We start from the raw sequence: 21,294 nt of genomic DNA on the forward strand, positions 1-21,294 counted from the left end.
AGCGTAATAGATATACCTGCCTCAATTCAGAACCATAGACCAACAGAAAAGAACACAGAAATGTAGCTGCTGTGAAAGCAGATCACTTTAGAACACATGATCAGGTATAGATCATCTACGAGGAAACCTAAAATGCAAAGACAAAAATATGGGGCATAATTGCAGTTTACCAAACATAGTAGTAAAATAAAATAATTGTCCAAGAAAGAAATATGCACACTTGGGTTGGCGAATGGGTAAGTCTGATGCAATGTATGGCAACCCGTTTTCCTCCCCCCCCCCCCAAAAAAAAAAATAAAAATATCGGCCTTACTTTCTACTTTACTCCTACCAACCGATAGATGGCGGCAGCAGTGAAATAGAAAAAAAAGGCCGATATTTTTTTTTTTTTTTGGGGGGGGTAAAACGGATTGCCATAAGCGCTATGCAGTAGAAATATTCGGTGAGTGTGTGAACAATATTTTAAATTTTTTTGTTTAATAATTTACTATCGCCATCTACCGGTCACTTTTCCAGTTAATGCTCTACATACACTCAACGAATATTTGTCCTGCATCAGCGCTAGTGCTGTAGCGTACTGGCGCGCTAGGGTTGCGGCAAAGGTTCGATTTATTTCAAAAACGATTAACTTAATGAAATGGGGGGGGGGGGGCAAAACGGATTGCCATCCTGGAAGGGCTTTGATCCTTTTCAGACAGTGAGACCCCCTCACATGAGATGAAAATCTTTTAAAGCGTTTTTAAGTTGATCGTAATATTACACACATCTTCATTTTTCCTTTACCGCCATCCAGCTTCTCCAGTTTCCCTTTTACAACCATAATCATCCCAACCCAAGCTCTTCTGCATCGTCCTTAGAAACCCAGGCACCACTTGCGGGACTGTATATTGGTTTTATTTGAATAGCATGTGGCCATTGGAAAACTTCGCAACCACCGTGAACTGCTTAATTTTTCTGTTCCACTTTTTACAATGATGAATTTGTTTTTGAGCTTTTTAAGACTACAGCAACGGAACATAAAAACGTATTCAGATCGGTCCGCTTGTAATCATCAGTGTAATATTATTGCTCCAATAACATAGTGACAAAATGGTTCAGGACAGACAAACGCGATTCGTGCACGAGAGGCAGAGGAAGAGGGATAGATAGATAGATAGTTATTTAACAACAGTTTTCTGTTCAAAAAAACAAATCAACGGACGTAATTAATGGGAGGGGTAGACAATCTAGGGCCGAGGGTTGGAGACAAAATGAGAGGCAATTCAATGCAATGCAAAAAAACGATCAGATTTCAACCAAAACAAAAGAATAGGGCAGATTTTCTTCACCGTGACATGCACAAACACACAAATTGGAGAAATCAAAATACAAAAAAATATAATAATAATAATCAATAATTTTGATCAGATTCAACGATACGGATGAACATATTGTTTTTTGACATGTATCCACCACGTCGCTGCTGGCATCGAAATGTTCTATCGGTGTCACTTGCACAAATACACATTCACGCAGTCATACCGGAGGAATCCTCGTTCGTGACGGTCAACTCTTCTATGATCAGACTAGTTGGCGCAACAAAAAACAATGAAGAAGGAAAAACAAAAAACAAACAGCACAGAATTGATGGGATAAAACATGAAGAATATTGATAAGTTTAAGAGGGCGGTAGGAAACGTTATGATACAGATTACATTCATTTGGGTTGCAATTTAATAATCTCATAAGAAGATGGCATTATATAGCTTATCTGTCTTAATTTGGCCCTGCTCTGACAATCTTTTTTTTTTCTCTTTCCCCTTTTCCCATAAAGGTATATTTATAAATGCATACCAGAACGCTATTGTTTTCGTTAATTAAATAATTCTGTTTTTTTTTTAATCCTAGAATTTTTTTTTGTTTGTTTGTTTCGTTTTTCTGACTAGTTATGTACAAAAAATGGCTTTCAAGGTAAGAAAAGATTGGAGCCAGATAAGGGCAAATAAGTCAACTAAGTTTAGTGTGTTACGTGTGGGGGGGGGGCGGTATGTGTGGATGGCGTTTTGTTTACGAGGAGTTTCAATGTACAACAATGTTACACACACACATAAAGAAAAGTAGAAAAATAGAACAACTGATGGGCGATTCAAAGTAAAGAAAAACAAAAATACTTGAACATATGTATCTGTATGTGTCTATCTGTCGGTGTGTATCTGTGTGTGTGTGTGTGTGTGTGTTGTATGTGTAACAAAAACAAAGAGTGATAAGGATTTGTTTGAAATAATTAACTTTATAATTTTTTTTGCGTTTTCTTTTTTTTTTGGCCCTCGTGGATGCTTGAAATTGAATGTTTTACTGTATTCATTTTTGATTCAACTAGGACGAGAAAGGTGAGTAGAAGAAGAAACAAAAGAATCAAGGATTTTTGTTTTTTACCCAAGAAAAACTCGGATATGAGCAAAGGGAAAGGGAAAAAAAGGGATTGGGGATTCGAAAACAAAACAACATAGAAAATGACGGTAATATTTATAATGTTATACTTCTACTACGTACCAGCGTTGATCAAGACTTGCACCGGCTAGTACATAAACTAAGTGGGGCCCGCTGACTCTGGTTGCTGTTGACTAACAATTTTGGTTGAGATGATTCCAGAATCAAACAAGAAAGCTTCTACTTCTGTTGCTTCTGGAACATTTTGACTTTCTTTTGAGCCGGAGAGCATCCTGCTGCTGCCGTCTTTGAACGTCGAACTAGAAGGACTAGAGTTCGTAGTAAATGGGATCATCGTCGACTGTTGAACTACCGATGACGCTTTCACGTAATTCTTATCATTCTGGTCCGCACTGTTATCCGAACGCGTCCGACGGGCTGATCTAGACATTCGCTGCGTTTGAATTGCTGTCTTCGCTGTCGTAATACGTGACCCGCTACTTCTCGTGGTGGTCGCCATCGTTGTTGATTTACTAGTTGATCCCTGAACGTCACCTCCCCCCTTTTTCTTCTGTTCGATGACCGCATTATCCGTCGTTGGTGAAGCAAAACCTTCCGGTGATGAGCGGTTGATCCGGTTCGAGCCGCGTCGTATACTTTGCTGTTGCTGGTGGTGTCTCTGACGATGCTGGACAACTGCACTGTGCTCGAGATCCACCACCAGGCGCTGCTGAGCGCAGCTAGTATCATACTGACAGCAAACCTTTCCATTCTACGTAGTTGATTCAATCATTAGTGATGGAGACTAAATGAATCGGTTACGTATGAAAAAGCTTACGCTTACAAAAAGAGTTGATTGTAAAAATGGCTTAAGATTGGAAGAGGTTGACAGAGAGAGAGGTCCATTCGTGCAATTTTGTTAGACGGATTAAGTAGGGAGATAAGAATAAACATTACCGATTAGTATGGGGAGGAGCAGCACTGTGACTGTGGCCTAACATTCGTTGGCACATCGGCTCCTGTTATCGCCGGATTGAACAATCAAGCAGCAACGGAACAAGAAAAAAAAAATATTCCTTTTTGTTAGTGGGTCAGCAAGCTACTCACTCCGTTAGTTAAACGCAAATCAATTAGTTACAACGCAGCAAGTACAATTGCTGTTTTAAAGTTATTGTTTTGGTTTAGGCGTTCCCCATTGAATTAGTGTTAAGTGTGCATAATCTAGTAGTTTTACTGGGATCATTCTGTGCGAAAGAAGAAAAGACGTACCTTGCATTTGCAATTATTGCAACCATCCAACCCGGCAGCCCATTCCGCTCCGTGAGTATAATTACGACCGAGATGATGGCATCCAAAGGGTTCTCCGAACTGACTTGTCGTATCCATCGGTTCTTCAACAGCACTGCATGGATCACTGTCCGGACAACGTAGGCAGCAATCGCCAGGAAGACGGACCGGATGACTACAATAGACGGGCGGGCATTCCATTGGCCAGCAATCAGTCTCTCCGTGCTGACAAACAAAAGAATGATTGAGCATTCGTAGTTTTCGAAAAAAAAAAAAAAAAAAGAAAATTTGATTAGATTGTTTACCAGACATTCGCAGCTCTGACATTGGTATATCCATCGCTGGCCGGAATCGAATATGACGTCCGACTTTTCCTGGTGGCGACATTGCTGGGATTTGCTGGAACGGCACTGCGGACAACACAGTTCGGAATTCGGATGATGAACGAGGGTTTGATTCCGGTGAAGGCTGAACTTGGCTGTCGATTCCAAGTCTCCGGAAGATGACGAAGAGGAGGAGGAAGAAGATATTGAAGAAGAAGACGTGCAATGGCAAGGCAGTTTGGAGCAGGTCACGACGCCCTCACGACATTGGCAGCTGACGCATGGACTCTCGTAAGAAATCCATGTCTCTCCACTTTGGCGGACACCCTCTTCGGTGTGGCAAACTACAAAAACGAGAATATCAAACATCAAATGCTTTGCCAAAGAAAATGGCCTTTCAAATAACGTGAGCTATTTCGTGGAAATAAAAAATACCTAAGCTGCAGTTGGGATTGCTGGGCGGGCAACGGCACTCGTAACTGCCCATCGTGTTGAGGCACTGAGTGTTGCCGTGGCAACTGTGCGTCCCTTCGGCGCACTCGTCTATATCTGCAATTCAATTTAAAATGTAAAGGCTTTAAAATTGCCTACATTTTCAAAAAAGAATCAGAGATTAAAAACAAAATTAGAAGAACGACGCACCTTGGCAGAGGGCACCGAGAAAGGTGTCCAGGATATCCTGCCGCGGCGAACGGAATCCGGGCTTGCAAGCGCAAGCGTACCATCCGGGCATATTGCGGCATTCGGAATTCGCGTGGCATTGATGTCCCGTGGTTTTATTGCCGGTGCGCTCGCATTCGTTCACGTCCGTTTCGCAAAAATCGCCTTCGAAGCCCCGGCGGCAAGAACATTGGTTCGGAGCGACGCATCGTCCACCATTCTGGCACGGTCGATCACACACCGCTATAAAAAAAAGATGACAAGAAAATCGCAAAAAATTTCATCAGAATTGTCCGGATTTCATTTCCATGTGTTCAAATTACGTTCGCATTCGATTCCATTTCCTCGGTAACCCGGACGGCAGGCGCACTGGTACGATCCGGGTGTATTGATGCAGGTGGCCAGCGTCGGATGGCAGTCGTTGTCCAAATTGTTAGCGCATTCGTCGTACTCGACGCACTCCGTGCCGTTGTTGTACAGTTCACCAACTGAGTCTGGACCAGACCCGAGATGATAGTAACCAGGTAGACAGTCGCAACGGTAGGAGCCAACCGTGTTAACGCAAATCGTGTTGGCTCCACAACGGTGACCACCTGGCCCGCCTTCCGTCTCGCACTCGTTGATATCTGCGAAAGGATTTAAGTTATAAATGAATTAAGTAAGATGTCACAACGATACAAAAAAAAAGAACAGCCGGCAATCCATGCGCTAGAAAAATAACAACGTGCGTTCATCCAGTGACACTCGTCAAAATACAAGTAAAATGGTCCCGTTTTCAATGAATTTCGTGGTTCATTCAAAAAATGTAAAACTATAGAACATTGTGCTGTTATTGATTAGGAATGAAAGAATCAAAGCCACCAGACACTCATTCGAGAATACTTGAAGAAACACAGAGTGATAAATGGATTAAAGATTACTAGTTAATTAGACAAGAGTGAGAGGTAGAGGTGCAGATGGTGTTAAGCGAACTAGCAAATAATCATAATTTTTTTTAGATAAAACTAAAACCCCAAGAGGAAGGATGTATCAATTTGCACATAGTGTTTTGAGGTGGCGCAGGTTTCTATAGAAAATAAACCGGCACCCGTGTGATGTGAAATGCTGATGTGCTGCAAGTACGTACCGGAACAATGTTTGCCGTCGCCGGTGTAGCCGGGCGAACAGTGACAGGCGTAGGTTGTCTGCAGGTTGATGCACTGCGCACGAGCGTGACAAACGTGACTCGCCGACGCGCAATAATCCACTCCTTTGATTCCATTTTTTTTTTATGTTTGTTTTGTTTGTGTGTGTGTTTTTATGATCGATTTTTTTTTTGTTGCGACAAGAATAATTAAGCACACATCATTTTGATGATGATGATTTGAGGGGTTAAAAATCAACAAGGAATGGGAATATGATAAGGTAAAGGATTAAGAACCACCAGTGCGTCAGTGTGCCATGTGCGATACCAGGATCGAGGTGATTCACATGAGGAAGGAAAGAAATAAAAAATAAATCTTTGTTAGTAAGGAAATTCAAAATCAACTTAAATCAGTCATCCACAATTCCGCTCTATTCCATCTTATAAAAAAAAAAACGAACGAAATGGCGACAAGTCGTCATTCGATTTAATTCAATTTCTTTTTTGTGTTTGTTCAATGTCTATCGCAGTGGATGAAAAATCAAATGAAAAGGCCCAGTCACGGAATTGTGTGAAATAGAATACATTGTAACTAAAAAATAAAAGGAAAAGATTTAAATCACCTGGGCATTGTTTACAGCATTCATTGGCGACGGTGAACTGCTCGGACGGTGGGCATGAGAGAGCTGGGCAATGGAGTTCAGGGTCCAACGGCTGGCACTGCATCGATGCGTTGATACATTGACATTCCAGGCAATGACGTGGGCTGGTGCGCTCGCCGTGATCGTATTTAACTCCATGGAAGAAGCACGGCTCTGAAAACATCAACAACAAACAAAATAATGAATCAATGTGATGCCAAAATATTTATCAAAATTCTTCTGGTTGTTTTCCATTGGCTTCTCAAATAAACTACCATAAAAAACATGGGCTAATAAGGTCAAAGCAAAACTGTTGCTGATCAAAGTTAATCTTGTTGTGTGTCGCAATGCCATAGAAAACAAAAGAGAAGGTAAACTGAAGACCTTTCGATCCACAAGTGACACTGAAAAAAAAAATAATAAAACCCTCTCGTTTAACTACATTTGACATGGACCTTGGGTACTTAGTGACGCATGGCAGTTGATTTGTTTTTTCGGGACTTTTTTGTTGTTATTAGCTCGTAGAAAAATGAGCCGGAATGTCAAAGCCTTATAAAACAGAGATTATCCCGAGTTCAAACGGAAAGAATAAACTTACTCAGACACGTTCGACAGCATTCGCCCGGTAGTTGGACGGGATTACGGCACGGAGTGTCTGGACACTGAACCGGACTGCACGTCACTTGCCCCTTCTGCACGCGTCGTACGTGTCGAGTCGATGATGAGATCAGAAATAAATCCCGCAAGAGGCGCCGTGAAACACACACACACACGAAGAAAAAAAAAAAAAAGGAAAGAATGTTGTATTAAGTCATTTGATTCAAATGCTAAGTATAAAATGTAGGTGGTTGGACTCACGTGGCACGAACACACGTCACAATCGGAATGCCAACTAGTCCCGTCGGCGTGAACAGTGCCGTTGACGCTGCAGGAACGCGGGCAATCGCATTGTTCCAGTTGCGTCAGCCTTTCTTCGGCATGCTCCAACTTTTTTTAAGAGATAAACGTTAATAAATTCATAAAAATTTGCATACTTTTTAAATTTCGAGGCTGGTTTTAAAATCGTTACTTTATTAGTAAGATGTTGCAATGATTTCTCTAGCCGGGCAACGACCGATTGCAGACTGTGAAACTCGCCGCACGTCGGACATTCGGCTTCAGCTGCCGGACATTGCACCAGGTGGCCATTGCTTCCCGCTATTAAATTGACATCCTGCATAGCACCCTATAGTTCGGAAGCGTAACCATTGGTGTTAAGCATAAAATAATAGTCCGATAAAAAAAAAGAACTCAATTTTCAACTTACCTTGAAGAGGAAATGTTGGTCGCCTCGCTGTCCGATCCACAGCGACAATTTGTTGGCAGCTTTGTTCTCTTTCTTTTCTGCGGCTGGAACCGAAGAAGAAGATTCCGGAATAATGGCTGTGTCGGGAATGGCGGCCATCCATCGGCGTTCAACACGACGGCAGTCGACGTAAAGAGAAGCGACACCGCCGCTAACTGTCACGGCCAATCGGTGCCAAACGCCATCGGCCAACCGATAACTGAACGTCTCGACGCGAGGCACTCCCAGGTGATTGTAATGCAACCGAATCTCGTCCTTACGGCCTGAGCTCTGCAACTCGAGGAACCTGCGAAACGATTAGTTTGTTATTATTAATATTAATTGGATGTACAATTTTTTGATTCAATTTTTTTTTGTCGACTTTGGCACTCGAATCATCTCGTTAATTGATTTGATTTGACGTGTTTTGTTTTTCTCTCTAAATTCCTTTTTAAAATGTGGAAATGGATCGCGAAATGGATCCAATCGGGACACCCAAGCACGACTCGCCTATTGGCTGGACAGAATGGAAAGAGTAGGATCGATTTCGATGCAATTATTAAAGTAACCTTTCACTGTTCTCAATTTCTTTTAGCAAAGAAGAAAAAGGACAGGATCCCTTATCAATTCGAACCAGCTCAGCGCTACTCATAGATTAAATTCTTTGTTTCGTGAGAATGAAAGAAGGAGATCCGAGATTGCCATCAACATTTTAAACACAATCCGGAAACTGAACCTTTAGAAAAAGAAAAAGAAGCCCCATGATGGAAGGCACGCGGGATGCTTGTATAGCTAAACTGGTGTCCAACGTAATTAAACGGGAGGGCGTTAGAGCGTGTGAAACCGTTCCTCACGCGCTCCCTTTTCGTCTCTACACATTTAGTTATACAGTACAGGTTAAGGCAAGTGTACACACACTGGTTTGTTATTGCAGCCGTTGGCGGCTGAACGTTCGGGATTTGTTTGAAGTGCAGCTCTTTGCGAGGGTCAGACATTAACCACTTGCTAATATAACAGGATGAAACGGCTCAGCTGACCAGGAAAAGATAAAGAAGGAAAACTGATAAGGCCAAATGGTGTCTCTTACGTGCAACCATGACGTCGAAAGGGTCGGACTGTGCCATTCGATTCCCCGTGGCCCGGATAAAATCCTACACCACCCCGTGCAACACCAACACAGACAAAACCATTCGTTCCGTGTGTGTGCCCCGTGTATACGTACGAACGATTGGAGGGGCGGACATTAGAGAAGCAAGTCGGTGAGTGGGAGGCAAAAAAAGGAGACAAATTAAAATCGCTTCGTAGAAGAAAAAAGAGAGAGACGGTGATGGAAAAGGAATGCGCAGTTGATAACGACACGTTATGAGAGAGCTAAATCAATCGATCCCGTTGATTTCCCGGCCGAAACCCCCCACCCACCCAGCGATCAACAAGACGTTCGAAGGGATAACTTGAGATGTAAGCTGACGACTCTTCCGGATCTCCGGAAGAGTCTTGTTCACATAATAAAAAAATAAATAATAATAAATTGAGGGGGGGGGGAGAAATTTCTTCGTACTGTAGTAGTATTGAACACCGCATTGCGTTCGGGCAAGCATTTGCAGCCGTCAGGAAATGAAAGACTTATTATTAGCGCTGTAATTAACACGTGTGTGGTGAAATGAGGAATGGATTGATTAATGAACGAACCTGGTGAATCCCTGAGATAGGGAAAAGATTGTGCCGACGTTGAACGGTTCTTGCCGGACGGCGGCCATGAAGGTGATGTCATGGTGGGATTGGAGCAACGTCATCACCTTGTCGTAAGAAGTTTCCGATAGTCGGATGTTCCGGTTGTCTCCTGAATGAACGCAAGAATAAATTTTTCGTTCTCCTTTTTGGAAGGGAAGAAATCATAAAGTTACTCACCTGTGAAATAGAGGGCAGGTGAAATGCTGTAAGGTCCTGGCGCTACGTCGACGCCCGTCAAATTGAGCCGGACGGATGCCAACTCGTCCAGTATGTCGATGCTGTTTTTGCCGCCCGTCCAATCCCATCCGGATGCAGAGGCTGTACTCGTCGTCGATTCTGCGTATTTATTAAAGCACAAACGAATCAATGAATCGATATCTTTTGACTCAATCAATATTTAAAGGTAAATAACGAAATAAATCATCAACAGCACCATAAAAAACAAATAACAATAAAAAAAAAGCGGAGAGGGTATAAACAAAAAAAGGGGGGGGGGGGAGAAGAGTTTGACACGCAAAGTTTTCGAATGAATGCGATTTACAGCGCCATAAGTTGAATCGTCTCCCGGGTCTCATCGTTTTCGCCCACCTATGCGGACCGCCGCTTTCAACTTTTTCTCCCCCACTTTCGTTTTATTTATCTTCTATATATTTTCTTTCTGTCAATTCCTGTCTACACCACTCTCGCTCCCTTCTCACTAAAAAAGAAAAACCAAAGGTGGGGAGGAAGGATGAACTGTGCAATTAAAAAGAGAGACTGGAAATAGATTAGGAGTTTGCATGGGACGACGCGAGTGAAGTGCCGGTACGTGACCCCGATGCGTGCGGGCCGCTAGAAGACCACACCATACGGCGGGATCTTTCTTTAACGCTCGTGATTTACGCGTGTCCATGTCGATTCGACTTATTATTTTTCTTTTTGCCCGGGTCTGAACACTGGCCGTTCTTGTCACATAATTTTTTTTTAACTAGGCCTACACACTTTTCCATTTGTGAAGAAAAGAGGAACTGTGGGACCGTTTCAGTTCGTTTCCGGTTGATCTATGGTGACTGTCTACATTATACCGCTTTCTGTGTGTGTGTGTGTGTGTGTGTCCTTTTCAACGGTGGGACCCCAATCAGGAAAGTCAAACAAAAAAGCAAAAAAACTTTTCATTTTTTTTGTTTTTTTTTTTTTTTTCGTTCTCTCTTTTTTAGTTGTTCGACCTAGTTTATTTGCCCGGTGTTGGAGAAGAGATAATCAGCAGATAAAAACGGTGCGCAACACTTGACGAAAAAAAGAAAAGTTTTTTGTGGGCGCCAGTATTTGACAACGGGCCAAAAGAAACGGGACATTTTCGAAGTGCATCCTTTTTGTTATTTCTTTTTTATTTTTTCTTCTTCTAAGAAAGAAGTGGTGTATGCGTCATCTCTGGACTATGCGATGTACACGGCGGTTCTCTTTCCTTCCCTTTTTTTTTTTCTTTCTTTTTGCCTCAGACTCTTAGCATTATTATCAGCCGACTTGAGTCAATAAACAGAGCGGCAAAAATGCTGGACCACACTTGGGTTGAAAACATTGCGGTAAAAAACAAAACAACATACACACAGACATAAAAGTTAGGTAAAATGCTGGAATTTTATACGACCAGAATAAAAAAAGAAAATCCCCCTAAAAGATTGCGGCATTTGGTGCGCAGCCATCCATCACGTTCGACAGTGGGACGATATCCTTGGCAACAATTATGGAGTTCTACATCGCAGTTTAACGTCAATTGCGGGGTTTGACGTTTTTTTGTTTTTTTTCTAGTGAATTAACAATAGAAAATGGAGGGCGGGGCGATTCCTTGTGTAAGCACAATCACGATAGAGTAACCGAAACTAACGGTCGAAGAAAAAAAAAAATAAAATAAAGAGAATGAAGGAAGAAAAGAAAAAGGTCCGTCACACGATGGATCGCGTGTCGATGTCGATTGTTCTGTTTGGAACGTCCGTCTCTGTTTGCCTCGCCTGTATATGTTTCCGTCTTGGCACGACATCGTCCACATCGACATAGACGCACAGACCACACACGTAGCATGTACGTTCTCTATGGATTGAACACACACAAAAAAAAAAAAAAAAAAAGAAAAATCCCGTCCAGCAAACGCGACAGGATCAACCAGAGGGAAAAACGAACAAAAACAAATAGAAAAAAGAAAAACCCTGATTGAATTGAACGATCGCCCAGCAAAATCAAAATTAAGTTTGAGTAGAACTTGTTTTGTTACTAGAAAAAAAAAATTTCATTTTATGAAGTGCCCTACCGTCCGTCACGAGACGTGTCAATGGCACGTCTCAATAACTGCCTCGACTAATGATTTTGGCAAAGGTGGAAAAAATAAAACAACAAGGGAAAGTTCCAGAGCACAAATAAAAAGAGTGTGGGGAGAAAACTCACTACGACGATATTACTAAGTTTCAAATAAAAAGCGCGGCCGACCCGTCAGAGAAGTGAGCGAGAACATAGGGATGCAATAAGGACCTTCAAATATGTAAAAACGTTAACAAGAAAAAGTTCGCTAGTCGGAGGGGGGAAAAAAATAAAAATTAGACAAACACACGCATACAGAGCTGTCCTTGAGACCATTCATTTTTTTTTTTTCTTTTTCCAAAGATTTGTCCGGTTGTAAACAGAAAAAAAGAGAGCAGCTGCTTTTGCAACTAAGATAGACACATCATCATCTAGGACGACTAGACGAGTGCCGGTCGTCCACGTCGTCAAGTAGTTCGTTTATTTTCTAATTTTTTTTTTTTCCTTTCCAAAAAGAACTATTTCGTTTCATAAAAGCCGACGAGAGCACGAAAAGAGAGAGCTTAATTAGCAGCAGCAAGAAGAGATGAACGAGAAGGGTTTTTTTTGGAGAGAGAGAGAGAGAGAGAGGGGTAGGCGTGACCAGTTGGAGGTGTCAACGGCTGACAAACCTGCTGCTGTGCAGAGCGAAACTCTTTCTTGAAATTGAAAATGAACTCGAGCCAACGGATATATGGGATACAGTGAAAAAGAGAAAAAAAAAAAAATAATAATAATAACTGACGCTTTGGGGGAGGGGGGTCTCTCATCAAAGTTTCACGATCGACCCAAGCTCTTTGGCCCCACACAAAATCTTATTGCTTTTCTTCCTTTAATTTTTTTTTTTTTTTTTTTTTTCCGTTCGTGCTAAAATTTGTCTATTCCCTCTACAATTTCCGAATTTTTTGGGAAGGGGACCACAGAACAAGTAACACGCCTTTGTTTTAAAAAAGGGAAAAGGTTAGGATACCATTTGCTTATTGCAACAAGAAAACAAAAAAGGGGGAAACACCACTAACTGTTCCACCCACAAAAAAATTCGCCAAAAAGAAAGAAAAAAAAAAAAAAAAAGATCTACGCCATTTTTTTTTTTTCTCTTTTTCTTTTACTTTTCTTGGGGGTGTATACGAGAGAACAATTGCATAAAGGAAGGGAAAGGATAATATTTCATTATTTTTCGTGTTTACCTGCAAGGTGGGTGAAGACGGCCAAAACGACGATGGTCGAAACGGTGAAAACTGTCCATGGAGAGGAGGCGATTCTTTTGCTAGACGTGGCAGAGGCCGGCAGCACCAGGAGGAGTGACGGCGAACTTGTCGGCCAATTCATTTCCTCGTGTCGACTGTCGGTCGGCGCGTTGCGCGTTCGTCGCCGACACACACACACACAACACGCGCGCACCCCCCGTCAAAAAAAGGAGAACGAAGAAGAAGAGAAAAAAAAAAAAAAAAAAAAAAAAGTCCGCAGGGGAGAAAAGCAAAAGGAAAAGGAAAGGACAAAAATTTGTAGAAAAAAAAAAAAAACCACCCAGAAAATATTGTGCTCTCCCTTTCCCTCTTTTTTTTTTTTTCGGTTTCGACGTTCCAGGTGAAAATGAAAATTGGTCTGTGGAAAGGGTTCGTTTTTCTTTCGGTTGTTATATAAACTTAATGTTCTCTTTTGATGTCACTATTTCCAATGCAGACGTCTAGCGCACGATGAAATGAGGAAAATGAATGCAGCACAATCACTTGATTATTTTTTGTGTTGGTCCCTTATTTTTTTTTTTTTGTTCTTTCGAAACGGACACACCTATCGAAAAAAAAATGAACTGCGGTCGAACTGCGTGTACGCGTTGTGGTGGGTCTAAAGCGATCCGTATATGGGATGTCGGTTTGAGCCGCGCACAGGCAAACATATACACACACACAAAAAAAAAACCGAAGCTAAACTGAACTGAATAATCCCCCGGAAAATTGGTGTTGAATTCTTTTTTTTTTTTTTTTTCGCACTCTGAAAATGATGAAGGGCCGCGCGTCGGGAGTTCGTCCGGCAGCTGGGGGCGCACTGTCACGTCACAATGTCTTGAAGACGGTGAGTACGGTGAAGTAGTGGAACTCGATCGCACGGCTGGTCCATTTTGGCCGGTGTGTGTGTGTGTGTGTATGTGTGTGTGTGTGTATCTGTAATGAAAAACGAAGCGGCCAACACCACGGAACACAAACGCCACTACGAGAAACCGCACCCAAACGGGGAACTTCTTTTCTTCTGAATTTTTCTTTTTCTTTTCTTCTTTTTTTTTTATCGGGACGCTATTTGAGCAAACGACACTTTTAACACGAATGCTGCTGATGATTGACGCCTAGCCGCGAAACATTCAGCTGCACTACGGAAGAGAAAAGAGCGCGCACCGGTGATGATGCTCGACAGGCGTGAAATGGGCCGCGAATGATGAAGACGCCACCGAGCGGTTTGTACTTGAACGGCTTCATCTTCCCGCCATACGGAAGAGCATCGGGCTGAATGGAGACTGAAAAAATAATCAGTGCTGCAGCCGCCGCTGCTGCCGCTTTGGCCACAACCGGTGAACGCCTCACAGGTCCTTGGGACCGCCGCCGTTGCCGCCGCAGCTCTTTTTTGGCTCCTCCTGCCACCGCTCCTCCTCGCTTCTGCTGATGATAATGACGACAATGATGAAGAACAGATCAGATGGCGTCGCATCACCATCGCGCCATCATCGTTTCCTGCAAAAAGAAAGAACAAATTTCAACCCCCCAACAAAAAAAAAAAAAAAAAAAATGCGTTGGAGCGTTAGTTGAGGATTGAAATAAACTCAAATGAAAAAAAGCTGGCAATGTCGCCCCATCGTGAATCATGAAGGACCTATTACTATATTTAAACATTGTGATTTGTTTTGACGTGAGATGAGTCCTACAAAGTTGCACTCCAGTTTGGAGTTAAATGAACAGACATGCGACTGTCGTAATCATAAAAGTCTTCTCCTGTTGTCTATTCCTTTTGTTTTTGTTCCTTTTCTTCTAACTGATTTTTGAACGGGCGGTTTGTCTGTCATGTGATTTAAAAAAAAAAAAAAAAAAAAAGAAAAGAAGGAAAAAGGCTTCCGTCCGTTAGGGAAGTTGGGATAGGAGACATGAGAACACATTAGCGTCGGGACATGAACTATTATCGCTCAGGACTCACCTCATCTCCGGAGAGTTAGCAAGTATATAGAGTCGAGCTTACGTCTATACGTAACGGGTCGAGAATCTCACCTACGCACCAAGTGTCACAGAACTATGTTGAATAGCGCATACTGGAGGAAAGAAAAATTTTAAAAGAAATAGAGAACGGATGAGGCAGGATGGAAGCAGGTTTCCGGCTCCCGCTTTTATATTTATACGAATTTCTTTTCGTGCATTTTTTTTGTTTTTGTTTTTGTTTTTGTTTTTCAAGTTCAATCGTTTTTTATTTATTTATTTACTTATTCTTTTTATCCGGCGGCGCCACTGTCTGCTGAGAGACGTCACGGTTCTTTGAGGTGTTAACAGACGCGAAAGATTTTGAAATATCCGCGCGAGCGGTCCCATTTCATTTGTATATATATTTTTTAATAGGAAAGAAAAAGATAAACTTGTGGGTTTTCTTGGAAGTAAGAGTTTCTTTTTTTTTTTTTTTTTTTTTGTTTTGTTTTACTTTTTATTTTTTTCTTTCGCCGATTGAGTGGATAGTTCTATGTCTGGCCTTGCTGGCGAAATTGGACGGCGGACGTGTTGATCTGCGGGCGGCCGCCCCTTTGCTACACGGCCAAATAACAGCCATCACTTATGTTATTTTTATCAATTTTCCCTGTCTCACTCTATTCCTATCTATTTTAGCCTATCGTCTCGTTCCGCTTTGCCGACTTGGCTCAAATCGTGTCTCCAATGCCCCTCTGCGTTCAAACTATATCATTCGAGTTGGGAAGGTATATTGTTTTACGTTTCAGTCTTTTCTCGTCCGAGGTGGTCAAAACAAATAGACGAAACGTGGAAAAACAGGATAGAAACACGAAACGCTTATTATTATTATTTCCGTTTGCGTCCGTTTCATCGTCCCTTGTTTATACCGAACTGGCGGTTCATCAGAATCGAAAACAACAACTCAAAGACGTGGTTAACATCATTTCTCTCCCTCCCCCCCCACCAAAAGAATACGAAACAAGCCGATATCTATACACGTAAACGTTATGAACTGTATTTGAACTGATGTTTTGCGATTGGTTGACGTGACAACACCTTGTGGCGCGCGTTCCCACCTCTTTGTTACGTTTCGTGTTCGTGACACGATATCACGAACGAGTCAAGATTCCGTTCGCAGCGGAAATGATGCTGTTGCAGCATGCCCAGTGCCAACGCACGCAAACGAGCCGTCTACGCAATATCGGTCATCCCGTCCCGTTTGGCTGGCCGTCTCCGGCCTGCGTATCGCCTGATCAGAGGCTCCAATTGCAAGACGAAAGAGATCGACCGATGGGCACGATATTGGGGTTTGGATTTTCATGGTAGTTTGGTATACATCGATCGCACGAACACGCAAGTTTCGCCTTGTGTTTTAGGTGTCGCATCCGGCGATTCTTCCAAGAAAGTTGTTTTTGGGTTTGTGTGTATTCACGTGAAACAAACAAATAAATAATAAAAAAAAAAAAGGGGGCAGCGCTGGAAAAATAATGGAAGCAATAAGGATTAACAGGAGACACTATCGGATACTTCCTCCGGCATCTTCGCCATTCATTCCGCGCTCTGTTATTCAATGCGGGCAGCGAAAAAAACAAAACAAAACAAAACACGTGTGACCCGTGTCACGATAGTGCGATCACCGGTCTCGCACGAACTTCCTCGCGCACTGATAGCCAAACGAATGTGAGGTGCAAATACGAGCAAAGCCAAAGGATGAGAAGAAGAATACCTCCTCATCCGGAAACGAGCGATCCCCCCCCCCTCCCACATCTGGTCGATTTCCATACTGACTTGAGTTCAGCTTCTCCATTTTCGATTGTCGAGTTGTCTCTCATCGCATGTTGACCAAACAAAAATCTGCGGTGCAAAATTTCAGTTGAAATGCGTGTCTCTCTTTCTACTTCTACCGAGTACACATTTAAATCTTATCGTTCCATTGCTCATTGAATTGTAGCTATCATTCTCTTTCTCTCTCTCTCCAACTGATTAGTTTACACGCTCATGGGTCTGTCAACTTCTCGTATGAGACCGAATCAAAAGAAGAGAAGAGTGAGCTGGTTAATTTCAATGACAATATATCGAGTAGGGGGAACGATGTGACGCCATGTTCTAAGCAAATCACCTATGGAGCTATTGTCTGGCATTTTCCACAACACTTTTCTTCGTCATTTAACGCAAATGAAAACCTTTTGCATCCCACGGTTTTTTTTTTCTCTTTGTCTCTTTCGCATTTTGAGCTGTGGCTGCTGCTGCTACTGAGTGGTGTAACGTCGCCATGACAACCTCCCACGGTCATATCGATTAGAATTACTCGTCCGCTTCGTTCCCCTCTGTCCCCCTCCACTTTCATTTTATTGCTTTTTCTTTTTTATTCTTTGGTTGTATACGCTCTTCATGTAAATGATGATTAGGTTGAAAAAAAAAATAATAAATAGAAAGTATAGCGGTTGGTGTGTGAAGGGGAGTCCACACACGCGGCTGCACTTGATGGATGACTGAGCCCGAAAGTCCTCAACAGAACGCCCCATTTTTTTATTTTCGTTTTCCCTTTGTTTCTTTTTTGAGTGTTAGCCTAGATAGGAAAAGGATTGTCGAGTATAGTTGTCCATCAGAGTTGTTAAATGGACGCCGAATCATCAAAGGGAGGCAAAATTTCAATTATTATTCCTTCCCCGCGCAATTTGTTTGGTTTCATTCGTGAGAATAACATTCAAATCAAAAATCAAACAAACGATTTTCGCATTGAATTGACGCCAATTTCATGTAAACCGATTTTTTGATTGGTTTAGTTTGCGCGGAAATGTGTCGTGTCGGGGGAAAAAAAAAGCGTTGGGTTACGAAAGTTGGTGGTGAATGAACGACTGCGAAGGGGGGGGGGGGTGAACCGTGCTTTCTTGGAACGGGGGAGGGCGTGTAGCAAGAAGCTTCAAGCGGAAAGTTTTCTGAACGTTCATTAACCGATGTGAGCTTAGTATATGGCAAAGGATGAGTGAACGAGAGAGAGAGAGAGAGAGAGAGGGGGGAGGGGGGTTTGTGAGTAGAGAAATAGACGCCACTATTTCAGGTATGCGGGAGAAGGGCAGACTCGGGTGGAGCGTTATTCAAATGAGGCGCGACAAGACGACACCACACGCGTGCACGCTCCTCCCTGCCAAAAAGGCAAAAAAAAAAAAAAAGAAAAAGGGAAAAGAAACGAGAGAACGGCACACTCACACACACACACACATATACGAGGAGTCAACGAGACTGAACCGTACTGGGTAATGGTTTTTCGCCCTAAGCGGCTAATGAGCTGCCCTGACATTCCCTCTCTCATTCTGCCCGTCTGTCTCCTGATGTGTTGCTAGCGATCTTCCTCCTTCTTTTCCGTTTCGTCTTTGGCCGTGTTGTTTTGTTCCCCTCAGACACGCGCTTGCCTCCCACAGGCCGCCCATGTGAGCAAGAGAGTCATACTGAATTCCAGACGATTTGCTCGGTCATATACTGGAACACGACAACAACAGCAAGCCAAGAATGGAACAAACGACAAAATAAACGTGAAAAATTAAAAGAATTCAAGTCACATTTCGAAATGGCACTGAAACGTCGCTCGTTTTTCACTTTGAACGCTGTACCCTTTTTGTTTTGAAGTAAATGGGCAGCAAATAGATTCGTGGTTTGTTTGATATACCTCCCGAAGAGAAACAACATGAGTTAAAAAAAAAAAAAAATCAAATAGCCTACATACGCCTTTCTTTTTTCATTTTAACCATTCCAGAAACTGAAAAACAAAATACTACCGACCGGCCAAACGCGTATCGGCAGCAGCTGTGTGTCGTTGCATAACACGGGGCCATAAATCCGCCAAGACACACGAGAACCCATAACCTTCAACACCCACAGTCCGTCCACACAGACGTACAGCTATTACACGCATCACCTCATCTCGTTGGGTTTCGAGTCAATTTTGACTTCACGTGAACATTATTTTTCATTTTCAATCATTTCCTTTTCGTAAAATAAAAAGAAATAAGCATGAAATCGTTTACCTGTTGGTGATTACTTGGGTTCTTCTTTCAAACGCAGATGTTTTCAATAATCCACTTGTGTTTATAAGCGATCGTTGCCAGTTCCACTGGATCACGCACTCGACAATATTCTCACGCCGGCGGATTCAAACCGTGCTATTATGTTTCGCACTCGTATACAACGTGGTCCATCTGTAGCACGTAACAGAAAATGTGTTTTTGCAATGCACGCAGAGATGAAAAAAAACAATTACAAACACGGAGTGTACAGTTTCTCTGTCGTTCTACCGGACTCGCTTCCTTCCTTTACTTCTATATGGTTCGTGCACGGCTGCTCGGTGCCGACTGACGTGATGACGCTCCGGCAATCGACGCTTGACTGTATGTGGCCGGCGAGCCGAGCACGAGAGTGAGAGAGAGAGTGTGCCAGAGGAAGGCGGAGGCAAATGGTGCAGGGGTTGGGTAGTGGGGTAGTATCGTGGTAATAGTAGCATGCTATAGTAGTAAACCAACGGTGTAGGTATATTTAAAAAGAAACGGTGCAAACGAAAAGGGGGGGGGGGGGGCATACATCTTCGTGTTGTTGGCCGTTTGTTTTTCAGTCAGTAAATCGACGACATTATTAGATAGCTCTCGCTTAAGGGAGACATACAAGCGTTTTCGTTCCAGACAAATGCGATGTTTTTTCAAACGTAATCCTCAATAGTCTTTTTTTTTTCTTTATTAAGTTCAGTAAGTGGTGACTTTGTTGAGTCAACAGAAGCTCAACTGCTGCAAAGGCTACCCCCGAATGCAGGAGGAATCGAACCCGTTCTTAAAATAGTGGGCGGCAAAGCCAATATGCATTAGTCGAGTCATTTATTATTCGCTGAAAAAATAAAAAGGCCGGTCACGTCAAAGTACTTAAAGGAAGTGCATACAGTATAAATTTGAATGGTCCTATCGACGTTATTTTTGAAAAGGACATTGGGACAGTCACTCATTTATTTTATTTTTTTCGTTCAGAGTGGATAGTCATTGACCTTTTCGTCTTCTTATCTGCCCTAATGAATTGGATGGTCGCGGTGCTTGTTGTACATAGGAGAAAAGATATCACGTGACCATTGCGCGCACTCGCCATTCGTTTCGGACACCTTATCGTTTACACCGTCACACGTACAATTGTATACCAGAGTAGTGTGTGTGCGTATTATAATGACTCTCTGTTTTATGAGGCGTGTGTCAAATGCACGAACTGCCGTGACGTCAGCCGTTGCTGCACGTATCGATTTTAATTTTTTGATGGGTGCAGATCGAACCCGATCGAACTTCATGCACAGACAACAGCGAAAATCTTCAACAGTCGGATTAAAAAGAAAAAAGAAAAGAGAAATATGGGACGACTCTTTAATTAGAAATCTTTTGTTGTCTCGATTTCTGTTGGTTATCAGCTCGTCTGTCGCACAACTTCTGAAGTGGGTTTATTCCGTGGACTACGTGAGAGACGTGAAGATAGAAATACGAACTCAGTTTTCGGGTAGAGTGACAACAACGGGACGTTAGATGTGAAATGATGAAACAAAGTTAACAGTAAACCCTCTCGCCGTTCCCCGTTACTTTTGTTTTTGATGATAAGGTTTGTCCACTTCCGACAGATTTCACTTATCTCTCCGGAGATGTATATATGTACTCGAGAAGTTCCAGTTACAAAAGCGGTAAAAAACGCTATTTCATCTTCTGTTTGTTTTGTTTGTTTTTTTTTCTTCTTGGAAGGAAAAATGGCAGACTCATCCGGAAGTCTTTTAAAATTGATTTTCAGAAACGCGTGGAAAACAAAACATTTGTAACAATTATTTTTCGAAGGGGAAACGGAACTAGAATTTTAAAAAGAAATCCGTCCGGAAAACAGGAAGGAATTCGCTCGCTGTGAAACGATTTGTTCCTGAACCAGGTGTTTCTGGGTCCGAGTTCCGACGGTCCATTTCACTGTCGGATGAGACGCGTGCCCATAAGTATCCAAAGAGGGAAGGGAAAGTTGATTGTAGGCTTGAAACGGACAGTGAGGGTAGCAGAAGGGCGGATGTTCCATTTTTATTTTCTTTGTCTGATCCAGCATCACTTCCGCTACCAATTCTGTCGTATTCCGCTTATACGCTTTGTCCCGTTTCTACACGCTATATCCGTACCAAGAAACTACTTCCGTTTTTGATTAGATCCGCACTACTTTTTTTTTCTTTCCATCGGATAATCGATTACGAGAAATGAGTGTGTGTAACGTTGTCATCTTTTGAATCGGAAGGAGTTAA

The 21,294-nt window shown here is 42.5% G+C and overlaps 2 protein-coding genes across 4 annotated transcripts in view; one reads left to right on the forward strand and one right to left on the reverse strand.

Moving 5' to 3' along the window:
* Positions 1 to 1,037: 1,037 nt before the first annotated feature.
* LOC130704458 (protein kinase C-binding protein NELL1-like) lies at positions 1,038 to 13,262 on the reverse strand. Of its 3 annotated transcripts, XM_057525877.2 has the most exons (16): positions 12,996 to 13,262; positions 9,676 to 9,834; positions 9,457 to 9,607; positions 7,750 to 8,074; positions 7,513 to 7,668; positions 7,302 to 7,430; positions 7,042 to 7,135; positions 6,426 to 6,617; positions 5,806 to 5,928; positions 5,003 to 5,305; positions 4,662 to 4,922; positions 4,455 to 4,568; positions 4,002 to 4,363; positions 3,679 to 3,921; positions 3,367 to 3,428; positions 2,649 to 3,181 (listed from the first exon to the last, which is right to left on the reverse strand). In XM_057525877.2, exons 1-16 carry the CDS (start codon positions 13,135 to 13,137, stop codon positions 2,794 to 2,796), a joined length of 3,204 nt encoding a protein of 1,067 aa, XP_057381860.1. In that variant the 5' UTR covers positions 13,138 to 13,262; the 3' UTR covers positions 2,649 to 2,793. The 3 variants fall into 3 exon arrangements, with proteins under 3 accessions (XP_057381857.1, XP_057381859.1, XP_057381860.1); XM_057525874.2 differs by lacking the exon at positions 3,367 to 3,428 and having other exon boundaries at positions 1,038 to 3,181; positions 12,996 to 13,260; XM_057525876.2 differs by lacking the exons at positions 3,367 to 3,428; positions 5,806 to 5,928 and having other exon boundaries at positions 1,038 to 3,181; positions 12,996 to 13,261.
* A 3,099-nt stretch (positions 13,263 to 16,361) lies between these two features.
* The window catches only part of LOC130685497 (ubiquitin-protein ligase E3B-like), a 66,291-nt gene continuing 61,358 nt past the window's right edge, over positions 16,362 to 21,294 (forward strand). Inside the window, exon 1 of the mRNA XM_059494355.1 lies at positions 16,362 to 16,374. The gene's annotated coding sequence lies outside the window, so the exon portion shown is untranslated. The remainder of the gene's footprint in view (positions 16,375 to 21,294) is intronic.

The sequence above is a fragment of the Daphnia carinata genome, chromosome 3 (assembly GCF_022539665.2).
Source record: "Daphnia carinata strain CSIRO-1 chromosome 3, CSIRO_AGI_Dcar_HiC_V3, whole genome shotgun sequence".
NCBI classification, from domain to species: Eukaryota; Metazoa; Arthropoda; class Branchiopoda; order Diplostraca; family Daphniidae; genus Daphnia; species Daphnia carinata.

Excerpts from the sequence above, each read along its gene's own strand:
- LOC130704458 (XM_057525874.2), bottom strand. The coding sequence starts at position 13,137 with ATGAATTGGCCGACAAGTTCGCCGTCACTCCTCCTGGTGCTGCCGGCC. Across the intron at positions 8,075-9,456 it reads CTATCTCAGGGATTCACCAG|GTTCCTCGAGTTGCAGAGCT; the intron begins GTTCGTTCATTA and ends ATCGTTTCGCAG. Across the intron at positions 3,922-4,001 it reads GTCAGAGCTGCGAATGTCTG|CACGGAGAGACTGATTGCTG; the intron begins GTAAACAATCTA and ends TTTGTTTGTCAG.